At 43.2% G+C, this 13,962-nt stretch overlaps 1 protein-coding gene across 1 annotated transcript; it reads left to right on the top strand.

Moving 5' to 3' along the window:
• Positions 1–715: 715 nt before the first annotated feature.
• LOC147643023 (uncharacterized) lies at positions 716–3,367 on the top strand. The gene has a single exon (XM_086837400.1). It carries the CDS (start codon positions 890–892, stop codon positions 3,209–3,211), a length of 2,322 nt encoding a protein of 773 aa, XP_086693526.1. The 5' UTR covers positions 716–889; the 3' UTR covers positions 3,212–3,367.
• Positions 3,368–13,962: the final 10,595 nt, after the last annotated feature.

Here is a 13,962-nt window from a genome sequence, read left to right as displayed (position 1 = left end):
ATGTGGGAAATGCGGTCCTGGCAGGACAAACAAAGTGCCACATTCCCACTCCCCTTTCACCGGCTTCCGATTCTCATTTATTTGCGCTGTTCTAATAATAAGAAATAATGTCGTTTCATGTCGTATTCCTGCTCGGCCTATTGTCTATGTCCTTGCCGGCACCGGCACTTCCTCGGCTGCCTTGCCGCTCTCAAGGCCCAAGTAAAATATTTATGCGACAAAAGACAATTTTGGATTTATGCCTCTGTGTCCTATGTAACTCTGCTGTGCTCACATCCCGACCAGCAGCACTTATATGTTGCTATGTAGCTGTGGCTCTAAAAGCAGCTGACTTTGGCTTTTTGTGGTTCTCGTATTTTTCCCTTTTTCGGCCGAACAGGAACTGCTCCATAAATAGCACTGCCATGTCAGGCTCTTTCGTGTGCGAATTTATGTGGCAATGGGCAGGAAATTGTGTGGGGAACGAAACCCCAATCCCTCCCCCAATTGGGGGAGCAATGCGGTCTGAAACTGGGACAGCAAATTAAAGTGTGCAAACTTTAATTGGAGCTCAGGCTGATGGATGCGAAAGCACTTTCCCTACCCCAGTCTAAGAAAATTTCTGGAGTGACATGGGGATTAGGTTTCGGAGAGTGGGATGTGAGTGAGATGGTTACCATAATTCGGATGCACTTGAATACAAATTAGACTATTTAAGACCTAGTCAGTTGTGGCTCAACCGCTATCATCAAAGCGCCATTGCTCCATTTTTCAGATCACCAAAACTTATTCCGAATTAACAAAATTCATTCGACAGATTTACGAAAGACTGATGCCAGGTTATAAAAAAACACAACACGTTTAAATTCTTTCAGTGCAACAAATTCACGAGTATTGGAGGTAAACACACATGAATTCGAGCCAGAGATTGAAGTGGGGATGCTGCCCGGAGGATGATGGCACACGACAGGACCCTATTCCCACTCCCAGGGAGGCGATGAGGCGGAGCAACTGCCAGGACTATCGCTTCCATCGGGCAGAGACTTACCCCTCGATCCGCACACAAGTGTCACGATGCGATCCCAGCAAGGCCCAGGCCATAGCCTGGTTGGCCAACTCTCTCGAGGCTGACGGCTGTGGGCGACCCTTCGACATGGAACAGAACGACGCGTTGCTCTTGTGGCAGCAGAGTCCTTGCAAGGACACGTTAGGTTTCTATGGCATCGGCTCGCCCAGCCGCCAGCCAGAGTCGGAGATGTTCAACCAGGCGCTAATGGCCAGCCTGAAAAAGGCTAGCATTGACGGCACCAAGCGGCAACCTAAAAGGACCGCTCCGCCGCCGACGTCCAAGAAGACACCAATTTCAGGAAACTCCGTTCAAAATCAGATATGTCAACCGTTTATCCTAAATCGCCAGTTGCTGCAAACAGAACTGCAGCAGATGCCTATTGTTCAGCAAAAACTGAATCCTCACACAGCCTTGGAGTCGTTCTTTTGCGATAACGCAGTCGATCCCAACGATCCCTTAGGTGTAGCCCAGCACGAAGAGATGATGGTTTCCAGAGACCAAGGCCTTGACAAGGAACGACCTCCCAAAAAGACACCTCATGGACTGCGCCGCCGTCACTGGTACTGCCCTCCGGTGGAGATCAGCGGCGCTGGAGAGCAGAAAGCATGCTCCCAGTACGAGTGCGCCAAATACAAGCTCGATCCCCGACCCATAGTGTTTTGGCAATCCCTTAGCGAACAGGAGGAGGAAAGGAGTCCAGAGCCCAAGGACTATGATCAGCTGTACAAGAGGTTCATCAAGTGCTTCGAGCAGGAGCCATCGCTGGATCCGCTCTGCAAGATCTACGAGACTTGCTGCGGGACAAAGTCACGGGGCGAGGATGGTCAGGGAGGTGGCGATGGGCACGGCAAACATAGACCCGGTGGCAAAAGGGGTAAAGAATGTGCTGACGGGGGAACCAATGAAACTGGAGACAAAGACAAGGAAAAGAGCAAGGACAAGAACAAGGAGAAGAAAATGGACAAAGTTAGGGTTACGAAGAAGAATAAGGATGAGGATACGGACAACCAAAAGGATAATGACATAGAGAAAGAAAAGGATAAGAATAAAGACAAGGACAAGAATAAAAACAAGGACAAGAATAAAGACAAGAATAAATACGAAGGTAAAGACAAGAATAAAGACAAGGATAAAGACAAGGATAAAGACAAGGATAAAGACAAGGATAAAGACAAGGATAAGGACAAGGATAAAGACAAGGATAAAGACAAGTATAAAGACAAGGATAAAGAGAAGGTTAAAGACGACAAGGACAAGGACAAGAACAAGGACAAAGATAAGGGCATGGGCAAGGGGACCGGAGATGGCAAGGATAAAGGCAAGGGTGATGGTAACAAAGATGAAGATGCAGCTGATGCTGGGGGTGACGCCAATCGTAAGAACAAAAATATTGAAAAGGATAAAAAGGACAAGAACCAGGAGCAGGAGGGAAAGAGAATCAAGAAAACCTACATTGATCCCGATAATGATCCACCAACCGAAGTACCAGACTGGAGAGATCCCCCAAGCTGGGCCGAAGGCAGAGTTTCGGATTCCGTAAGAAACCAACGAAAGATGAGTAGCCTGGTTAGTCAAATGGGACCAGGCGATGCCATTGAAAGAAAAACGGATGACTTCCAGGTTAACCTCACCGAAAAGCCTGTTACAGTAGTTCCAGGAAAGGGCAAAGCCATGAATAAGAAAAAGCACGACGATAAGAAAAAAGGGCACAAGAACAAGGACAAGCACCAGAATACGGACCAACACAAAGGAAGGAAAGTCTGCCAGACTTGTCCGCCGATAAGATGCCTCTGCGAGATCTGTAGCTTCATCAAACGACGTGACGTGCCGGACCCCCCTTTCATCCAGGACATGAAGCGGGCGGAGAAAAAGCGCCAGCTCCGGGAATACTATCGTCAATTATGCCACCGGGAGTACATTCGCAACCGCAGACGGCAGGACCCTCAAATTCCGTCCCACAAATGCGACCCCGTCACTTGCGACTATAATTTCTGCCAAGACCCGAATTTCGGAAAACATTGCGACTGCCTCGGCGCTGTCCAGGATCTGCAAAAGATCCTTGCTGGCTGCCAGAACAAAGGCTTTGATCAGAAACTCCTGCAGAAAGTTGAGAATTTGCGTCAGCGCATTTACCAGCGGATGTGCGACTGCATGCTCACCTGAATTGCTGAGGAGCTCAATTTTGTTTCTAATAATTTGTCTTTTGGTTTTAGCAGTGCGTTTTATTTAGAATGTAGTGCTACTTTTTTGAAATTATTAAACAAAATTTTGAATCTAAAATAAAGCTTTGCACTCTTTGGTCTCCGGCTTACTAAGATACTTTTAAGCATACCTATTTAGATCTGCCTATTGAATCTGTTTCCCATAGAACTTTTTCGAGATAAACACTCTACCATAATGCCTCCTCTGCCATTGAATACTTACAAGTTATAAGAGCAACTTATACACACACATTCGGCTATTTGGTAGTCAGTCTCTCATAGAAGCTCAAAATCCCAAGGCAAGGCGATTGTGTACATTTGGCAAAGTTGGGCATTTACAGCCACTTTATTTCCAATATCGAATTTCCCAAAAATTTTCAACAGCCGCAAGCACTTGAACGTTTTCCCAGCGCTCAATTAAAGGCCATTAGCCAGGAGCCAGAAAGAGAGAGCTATTCCCGACTCTTTGCCCAAATCCGTTGCAATATGTTTGCTATGTATGGCCAAAGGATATTCTGGGAACACGCATTGAATTACGCAGACAAAGGACTCGGGCTTTTCGGGAATTTCCCCCATATGCAGAGTTTCTCATAGTGGAAAACCCCTCGCATTCAGCGAGAGAGAGACAGGGACCGAGCGAGAGTTTTCCCCCAGGCACATTACTTGACGAAAAATGTTCCAGTCCTCGGGCTGGGGAGTAATTAAAGTTTTGCTCAAGTGTCGATAAATTATGCGGAAGATGCTCTATGCAAATGGCTTCGAACAATACGAGCAGCTGCCAAGCGGGGCTTGACGAACTGACAGGCTGACAGACGGAAGGACGGACTGGCGGAGTGACTGACGGACGGACGGACGGACGGACGGACGGGCAGTTGGGCATTCTTTCAGCCTCCGAATGACAGGCACTTCATCATCGTGTCCTTCGGCGAGTGTGTAATTCATCACGCGAACAACCGCAGCTTCACTCCTCTTTCCGCAAAAGTGACGTGACATGTTGAGCCCGCAGCTTGGCCCAAAACGGGGGGAGGCTGTAATTCCCACTCCCGGGAAGAGAAGGCTTTAAGTTCGCTGAGCCGCTCTCCGTGATGAGGCAAAAGGAATGCTATTAAGCAAGTTGACATTAATCGTTCTGACTTCCGAAGGGGTGAGGAATGCTGCCAAGAAGCCAAGGGGAAGACCATGTGTGCCGGTGCTAATGAAGCTCTGGCAGCCAGTCGCCAGGCTGTAATGGGAAAACAATTAAGTATGTAATATGCAAATGACGAGACCTAAAAATCTTGTCAAAATGTTCGTCATGCATATTGATAAGTTCAAGGAGGAATGAAGGTAAGCGGAGGGACCAAAGGGGCTTGCTACATGCTCCGCAATTAGAACATCCTTCTGGGTTGTCGTCGGTGAATAAATATAAGCTTGAAGATGTCAGGCTCCTTTACTATATATTACATTGAGGGGAGATTTATTTATATTCTACTTATCCACGAACAGCATTCACCATTTTCAATTTATTTTTGCAAACTTCTAACAAAAACTGGCATAGTATCCATTTATGAGTCGTACTAATAATTATAATTAATTACCTAGAACTCTATTCATGGTCGATAAACTCACCCAAATGCATTATAAATTCCTGAATTCAAAACACAATCTTCAATAATTGTCACATAAATATGCATATCATTAAGCAATCTTCCTGTCTCCATAAATGTCTACGAATTGGATTTGTGGCTAAACTGGCCAAAGCCAATGCCAAATTATCTAGTCCAAGTCCCTCCGCCCCAAACCAGTACTTATGCTTTTAGGTTCTAATTAATGTTCAGAATTGGAAAATTGTTGGTGCTGGTTAAATGCGAAAACGTAATGCATAATGGCTGGAGAGATCCAATAATCAGGATTACGTATACGCCACCAGGACACCTAAGGTACACTCAAAAACACACGAGAATGTTTCATTATACTAAAACTGACTGACAGCCTTTTTTTAGTGCTCTTTTAATAGTTTATTAATTTATTAAATGTAAACATTAGCTGGGTAGTTAACATAATACAAAATAATATTCGAAATGCTGACTTTAATGTTTAAGTGTACAATTAAACTACTGAGAACTACTGCACACCACATATGGCCTCCTGTATATTTATGTTTGCACAATTAATGAACACTAATTCTCTTGTTTATTGGCCCTCAGCCCGTCCCCCTCCTACCCCTTCCTTCACGTAACTTAACCAATTTCCTGTTGCTGGAGGCTGGGCAAATTTCAGTTAGTTAGCGAAGATGCTGGGATCTGTTGCTTGTATTGTTTGCTGCAAGCTGTACACATTAATGTTAATGCAATTATGAAAATCAAATCTTGTTTATTTGTGTGTTGATAATACCAGGGTTTTGATTTAAGCTCATCGAATAGCTTAGACAACTGCCAGTATTTAGTTTGGAATAGTTTATTGTATATTAAGTAGATAAATACATAAATACGAATAAACGGTATGGGAAATACGTTAAACCTTTGCAGAAAAATACTTAAATACATTTATTTGCAAGGTTCATGAACTTCTCTGAATTTAAATAACACTTATTTATTAAAAAATCTTAATGAAAAAAGGATGAACAGATATTGCTTTCAATTATAAATAATTCTTGATTCCTAGGGGTATCGGGAATACAAACTTTACATACACTTTTACAGTTCCCTCAAGTAACCTCACATTTTTTTATTTCTGCAAAATGTTACGACATTTATCAGAGAAAAAAATCGTTTACAAGTAACTTAATTTTATTGTAATTGGCTTTTCCCGACGCTTTCCCCAAAACTTTCCCGTGAGCTTACTCACTTAAATGGCGCTAATCATAAGAATGAAGTTGATGTTCCTTTACGAGCACTTTCGCCGTATGATGGTGACGATTAGCATTAAATTCGGTCGAGACCCGCACATAAAACCATTTTATGTCCTCGCATAAACAGGTGGAGGACCGAAGGGAGGCGGGTGGAGGCCCACAGGTGACGCTCCTATTCCCGAGCCTCCACCAAAAATGCTCCCAATTTTCCGCAAAGGTTCTGGCTGTTTTTATTGGACGCGTGTCGCAGCGTCCCTTCATTGGTCTCTTACCACCAACAGTTGACTCTTCAAAATGGCCAGAACATAAAAATTGTATTAAGCCATAAAGTGAAGAGCGGTGCAGAGGTGAGCGGAGATGGAAAATGAAATAAAAAGCAGCTAAAATATACGTAAAACGATTTTATATGCGGCTGCCAGACAATTGAATTGACTTCTTGTACTCTTCTCAAATGCGAGTCTTGATTCATCCACGAGTATTAAGCTCCATTGTTCCGGCAGTCAAAACATCATTGAATCTAAGACCATTTCATTTTCCATTGGTGGAGACCGACTGCTAGGTAAAATAGAAAAAAAAACTATATATGTACATACTCTTATTTATTTTCACTTGTTCTTTTCTGTTTATATCTGTTGGTTGTTGTTTGAAAATTTGTTCACTTTAGCTAGAATGATGAAGTGGTACATAAGCTTTACAATTAAAAACAATAAATTTTCACAAATCTAAGTAGTAATTATTAAAGAGTAATTCATTGCAAAACTAAACATTTAAGCTAAGATTGAAAAATTCTCAAGGAAAGGTAACATTCTCTTTTAAGTATTCATTAATTTTGTTTACTGTACTGTAAATTTACTTCAATACAGTTAATAAATCAGTAAACAAGGTGTTACCTAGTCGGATAACACATGAAACATATTTTTCATGTTTTTTATTCAACTCCTCACGATGTTTGTCGTTTGTGAGTTGTGCGATGTTAGCGTGAGCACTTGAGTCCGGATTCCTCCCAGGCACAGAGTTCTCAGTCCGAAGTCAAGTGCGTCTGCTCCAAGCTCCTGCACTTGCCCCAAATATGATTTCAATATTTTTTTTGCTAAGAACATTTCAATTTATGTTCTTTCGTTTCTGGCAGGAGCTGGGGTTGGGGTCTGCTCAATATGCGAGCAGTTGCCCCTTTCCAGTTTGCTTCGGCTTAGGGCAAACATAAATCGCAGAGCATATTACACAATGCTCGATGCGTGCCCGGCTCAAATGGAGCTCCTCCGCCGCCGGAAAGAAGTCCTGGCAACTGCACCTCCATCCAAACCCTCTCCTCCAGCTCCACATCCTCCCATCGCCTGACTCTGTTTGCATTGCAAATGGCTGGAGCTGTGGTGGTGGGACAGAGGATTGAGTAAGCATAGTTAGGGTTACGGGAACAAAGAGCAAACTTTTTACGCTACGATTGTCCTGTTGCTGAACTAGAGGAAGCGCAGGGAAAGGGACTTTTCCCCCAGTTAAGGAGCTAGCTTTTGGGTAGAGATGAGTGCCAGGAGCCCCTTGAACCCGCCAGACAACGTGGCGAGCGGTCGAACTATCAATATTAAAAAGGGAACGTGAATGGGATTTTTAAAATATTTATTCGCCCCTGATTAATCCCCGGTTTGGCTATCAATCACCGCTGTGAATGGACTCCAATATTTGTTTAAGTTCCGAGTACTTCACATATCACTGATATTAAATTTTGCTGAGTGCACAAATATCTAAACTATTTGTTTGCCTCTATAGTAAGATAATATCAATCTTTCCGCAATTTTCCAAAATTTTCTTGTGAAGTAAATTTTTTACACCCTTTTAAAAGTAACAACAATTTATAAATATATAATAAAATGCATTTAGAGCTAATCAGGCTGTTCGTGTCACTTTGCCATCGCCAGGATACATAGTTCTTGGGAAAAAGAGACATCCTCGATCCACGCCCGCTCCTGCTGGCTGCTCCTCCTCTACGTGTCCTGCCTGCCAAAGGATTCAAATTGTTTACCGTATGAGCGGGGTGCGCACGTGAAAGCCAAAAGAAAATTGTAGTAAATTTTAAATGGTACGGCAGCAAAAATGTGCAGCAGCTTCAGTGCTCCTCTCGGTGTCTCCTCCCTGAAACCAGGGTGCAGGATGCAGGATGCAGGAACCAGGAGCCAGCAGCCAGGAGCCAGGAGCCGTTGCCTTGACGCAGTGTAATTTATTGGCAGCACGTTTATCATGCCGTCGACTCGGCCTCAGCCTCTGCCTCATTCACCTCCAGCTCCTCATCCTGTGCCAGGACTGAGACTACAGCCAGAGCAGCAACGCCCCTATATCCTCCTGGGCACCACCACACGCAGCTCTTACTCCATGCTCCATGGTAAGCCCAAAAAATGCAACCATGCGCCGCATGCAAAAATGCCTATGCCTAGCACTGCACTAAGAGAAAATGTATGGTACATACAAAATATTACAAGTTTAGGGACAGTTTCTTTCCAGCTAAGCTTTGAAGTCTATTAATTACACATTACATTAAAGCGTATTTCGATTTATCCAAAGGTGGATATAGTTTATGTTAAGAAAGCTAGATCTCCACATATCTTTCCTGTGTAGCCTCGAGTCAGGGAGCTGCAGTTGGATCTGTTGCCGGCTCTTCGGCCTGCCCCTTCTGCTTGCCACAATATTTGCACAAATTGCATCCAACGAGCGAGCGATGGCGGGCGCCTTTTCCACATCCTTTTTACTTACTTTTATCGCTCGGGCAATGTTTGTCGAGCATTTTGAAAGCCGACTCGGAGCCCTTTTCCCATTGTTTGTCTGCGGCAGTGGCGGCTGCAACATTCATTAAAATGTTGCCAATGTGTTTTTGTGGCAAATTGAAGCTGTCTGAGCTGGCCTCGACTCTCGGCAGGTCCCCCCAGGATATGCATTTTCCGAGTAGTTTCATATGCATAAACATGAGGCAACGGATTAGGCAGCAGATGGGCAGGTGAACCGAGCAGATATAGCAATGATTGGAAATCAGAGGTCCCTAATGGTTGTGTCAGGCGTTCGAGTGTGCTAAGAGCTTACCAAACACCGAAAATGCTGAATCAGAACTAAGGGAACACGTATGTATATAAAACCGATTCGATGAAAGGATTTTCCTAGTTTTTCCTCCTAAGATCGAAAAGATAATAGAAAGACTTAGTATAATTCTTTGATTGAATAATCCTTTTCCATCCTTATGTCAAATGCTTTTATATTTCCTTTTGGACAGAGGAAGTTTCTTTTTAAGCCACTGCACTTCCGTTTCCTGTTTGTCATCCTCCCAGATCTGTGCTCTTTTCTGCTCTTCTTTCCAGCATGAGCAACTGCATCTAATTGTTATTTAACTAAATCATAAACGTTTGCAATTAAGGCAGCGTCTGTGCTCCTCCTCCACAGCGTTTCCCACAAACTGTTGACACTTTGTTAGCAATTAGTCTGGTCAATAGGAGGGGGGGGAGTGGGAATGGGAGTGGAAGTGGCAGTTGGGAACTGAACTGGGCCCGAAGTCAGAAGTTTGGTTAGAGGAGGGCAGAAAGGAGCTGAGATGGAAAAAGTGCCGGGACCAGGCATCGCCTCAAATGTGGAAAATTGCTGCAATTTTTTGCCATCTAATTGGGGCAGTCACAAAAAGGAAATGACGATGGCAAGAAGTGGAAGAAAACAGCAGCAGCCGGAAAAATGAATTGGGGGAGGAAGCAAGGAGAAAAAAAATAGAAGAAGCCTGGCCAGAAAATTAATTAAAATGCTGACTTCTTTTCTATTTACACAACAAATTGCGGCAAATGCGCATAAATCAAATTGTTCGCACCGTTCGATGTTTGCCTTTCCTGGCACTCCCCACCGAAAAGTGCTTGACCAGGGGAAAATTCAATTTTCCATGCATATTTCATATGTTTGTGTGTTTTTCGGCGTGTTTAAAGCCGCACTCGAGAGCCCCGGGGAAACAAAACCCAAACCATACAGAAAACCCAAAAGCAACCCAAACATCCAGGGCCAACAGGTTTTTTCCCACTCATTGTTGATGTGTGCGTGCGGGGGTCAGATCGGCAAAAACAAAAACAATGCATCGGGAAAATGTCGAAAATAAAAGTATCAAGTTTCAGGACTGCGAAATACCCATCGTAAATTCAGGGCATACTAAATACAGGGTTTTTAATATTTCAAGGGGCCTTAGATTATAATAAACTTACATATACCTTACATTTGTCGATCTCCTTCTTATTAGCATTTATGCAATACTCAGAAATATAATAATATTATATGGACAAGTATCCTGATTTCAATATGCCCTCTCTTAAGTTCGACTAATGGGTACACAAAGGGCAGAAAAAATGAAATGCGTGAACAAAAAGCGACCCAGGGGAGCACGCCAGAAAGGCAGGGTCGGGATAATGGGGGCAGAGGGATTGGAGGCGTGGCGCATCATGGTAGCTAAGGGTCGGAGTGGATGATATGGAATGGCTGGGGGGCAATGGGAGACGGGCACTCGTGCTTCTGGCAGCGACTGTCAGCCTGCTTTTGATTCATGCGTTAAATGAAAATTAATCCGATTTAATCTGTCGCTAATTAGGTTTACTTTGGGTTTGTTTCGCACCTCGCAGCGAGCCCAAAGAGCTGCCAATTGAAACGAATCGGATCGATTTCGGCATGCACTGGTAATATGTGTATTGTGTCTGAAATCAATTAATGTTCCCAAGCTCTGCTCGACATACAATCCGCAAACGACGAAATAGATTAATGGTAAAAAAAAACCTTGATTTATTGTTTGGCCAAGTAATTCATTATTCCATTTGAAATATTTATTTAATTAAGTAATTAATACCTTCTTTCGCTACTTGAAATGATGTGTTATATCTGGATACTTAACAATGTCAAATCTGCTTAAAAGGACTTAACCACAATATTATTAATAGCAGGGCTAAGTTTCGCTTGATTTCTTTGATACAATTTTTAGTACAAACAAATTGTATTTAACTTGAAAATGACAGTGTTAACTAATCTTTATCACTTTAAGTAGACTTGAATAACTCGCTTTGATCGCACTAAACTTGCATTTGGTCAAAGGGCCCTACCAAATCAATGCTGATGATGACACTCATACGCACTGTTGCCCCTTCATTTCGTCCCCGGGTCCTCCACAGTCGCCGTCGCCTGTTGTTGACAACATTGTTTCAAACGCACACCGGTGCACAAACGTTGATACGCACACTCGCCCACAAGTGTGTGTTCTTGGCACACGGCCATGTCAGTGCTCTAGTCGGTACACTACAAGAAATAAATAAATGTTTAAATCTCAAAGCCCTTTTAATAAAAATCTACAAAAGGCATAAAGGAATTTAAAGCTTATTTAAATGTAGAAATGTATCCTTGGTCTTACTCCATAAAAACTTAAACCATACAATATTTATAGCTAGTATAAATACTGGGGACAGTTTAGATTACCCTTTAAGTGAGCATATTTAATGCAACCTTCAATCTTTAAACAAAATAGCAGAAAATATGTTTAGGTAAATGTTTCATTGTATGTAGAATATAATTAGAATCCTATTCCCGTATCCTTTAAAAGAGTATCTTTTGTATGTCCCTTTTTTTCTTAGTGTATCAGCGCAGACATATTCCTGGCTGGTTTGACTGCCTCATTTCCATAACGAAAACAAAGCCAAAAATCTGAAGTTTCATTAGGCGAGGATGGCTCCTACATCCTGCTCCTTTCCGCCTGCGTGGGCCTTCAGTTCGGGACGATGTCAAGAACCAGCAAATCCAAAGGCCTGGTGCGCCACATCGTCGTCTGGCAGGCGTCTGTGCCTGCCTAGATAATATGCTTAATACGTTTTTATGTGCCCAGGAGTTGGATCTGAGCTCCAGCTCCATTCCCTCGTCCTCGCAGTGAGCCTGCATCCTTTTTCGGTTGTTCCATTGTTGCTGCCAACTGCCATTGACGGCTGGTGGTGCCTCGCGTGAAATCAAATTTCCACTGAAATGACTTTTGGCCCAAAACAAAAAGTTTTTTGTTTTGGTTCAGCCGCCGCTCGCTCGTTCGCTGGATGGCTTTGGTTTTTGTTTAGCCATGAATTATGCAAAAGGACTCTTGGCAGGCGTTCGGTTGCCGCTGCCTGTTGGTTATCAGAAACTATTGACCCATTAACGGGTGTTGTCTGTATGCGACGAGTGTGTGCGAATGGCACTCGAGTGCAACAGCAGGCTCTGCCAAACAATCCGCAAACTAATTAACATAACGCATTAAAGCGGCAAACACTTTGGAATTATGTCAAGTGCCTCAGTCGTCGGCAGAGGCATCAAAGGATTACCAGAACTGGATGGTTGCATGGCTGATAAGTATGCCTCAACTCTGGGATAGCTTTGCTCTGTTCTGCATACCCAGCACCCATTGATGGCGAAGGGTATGCAGAATATTCTTTAAGTTGACTTTTCTATCCTTAAACAATACATCTTACAAGTGACTAACTAATTACTATTATAATGTATTCAATTTATATACAAAGCCCCTAGTATTAAATGATTAAAGGCAATATCCAAGTAAGAGGTATTCTCCAGTTCTTATATAGCTTGTAACATGTTGTACTTACTTATTTTTTGTGGAACTGCATTTGCATTAATCGGGAAGGCAGCTTCTTGAAAAATCTGAGCGAGACTTGGACGCTTGGCGCTTTGTTTGCGCTTTGACACGCGCTCCCGACACTCAAAAGACAGCTCAAAGAAATGCGAAGGCGACGCCGATGAGGATGAGGATGAGGACGATAGTGAGGCGATGATGACGATGATGGTGCTGCAACTTCCCGACTTTTCTGACAGCGAACAGTGCACCAAGCTTGAGGACAAGTGGCAGACGATGCATATTAAACACTCGAGTGGCGCCACTGGCCTCCAGTTAGTCGAAGCAAGCAAAGAGCTAAAGCCGAGGCGCTGTACTGAAAGAACTCCATATGCAAACACAAAAATTCGTAGTAATAGCTTGCCTCCAAGGAAGAAAGAAATGTTTTCTTAGCTCTAAATAAAGTAAACTTTAAGTACTTTATATTTATAAAATAAAGATAAACTCACAATAGGGAAAATTTAATGGGCTTTTACAAAAGTCTCATCGTTAACTGCTCCCGTAATCGATCTCATCTCTAGAGCTGTTGGCACTTGTACTCAACTCATTATTTGCTCATTATTTACATTAAAACAATGGCCGGCCGTAATAAGCAATTACATAAAAGTTGATGTAATTATTAATTATTTAATGTAAATATAAATAAAAGTCACGACGCTGGGCGCTCGCTGCTGCCATGTGTGTGCTGGTGTGTGTGCGTGTGTGTGCGAGGGCAATAAATGTATTTAAATTTATTGCATAATAAAGATTAAATATTTATTTACACAACGTTTCAATTAACTTTCGGCTTTGCTGACCCGCCGCTCTCCTGCATTCCATTTCCTTCCATTCCATTCCCAACTATTATTTCGGTTTTTGCGCCAATTTAATTATAAAATTTATTGTTTAAATTCGCGTCAGCAAAAAAATGGCGGACAACAAAGCCGGAAGTAGGTTGCCGCCGGCAGCCAAAGCCGGTTGAACGACCTTTATCCTAGTGTCGCCATCTCTTTCCGTCGGCCGTCTGGGAATGTGCCACATTTTATGCGGCGAGGCGCGGGAATGTAGGCCGTAAACTTGCCATAAATTTCCAAGCGCCACACGCACAAACGACAAGGAATTTGCAGCGTTTTCCCAGCCTGTGTCCTTCTGTGTCTCCTTTTTTTGTCGCTGTGTGTGTGTGTAAATTTCACTCAATTGACATTGGTCAAGGGTTGGTGCAGTTTTCCCCAGGCGCTCACCAGCTCTCCCCGTTGGCGCTCTCGTT

The sequence above is a fragment of the Drosophila serrata genome, unplaced genomic scaffold (genome assembly GCF_035046125.1).
Source record: "Drosophila serrata isolate PLE 108 unplaced genomic scaffold, ASM3504612v1 contig_302, whole genome shotgun sequence".
In the NCBI taxonomy this organism is placed as follows: Eukaryota; Metazoa; Arthropoda; class Insecta; order Diptera; family Drosophilidae; genus Drosophila; species Drosophila serrata.
Note: the sequence above shows the minus strand (reverse complement) of the source record. Positions and strands in the feature narration are given on the sequence as shown.

Bases quoted from the DNA above. Each gene is read 5' to 3' on its own strand.
- LOC147643023 (XM_086837400.1), top strand. From the start codon at position 890: ATGAATTCGAGCCAGAGATTGAAGTGGGGATGCTGCCCGGAGGATGAT.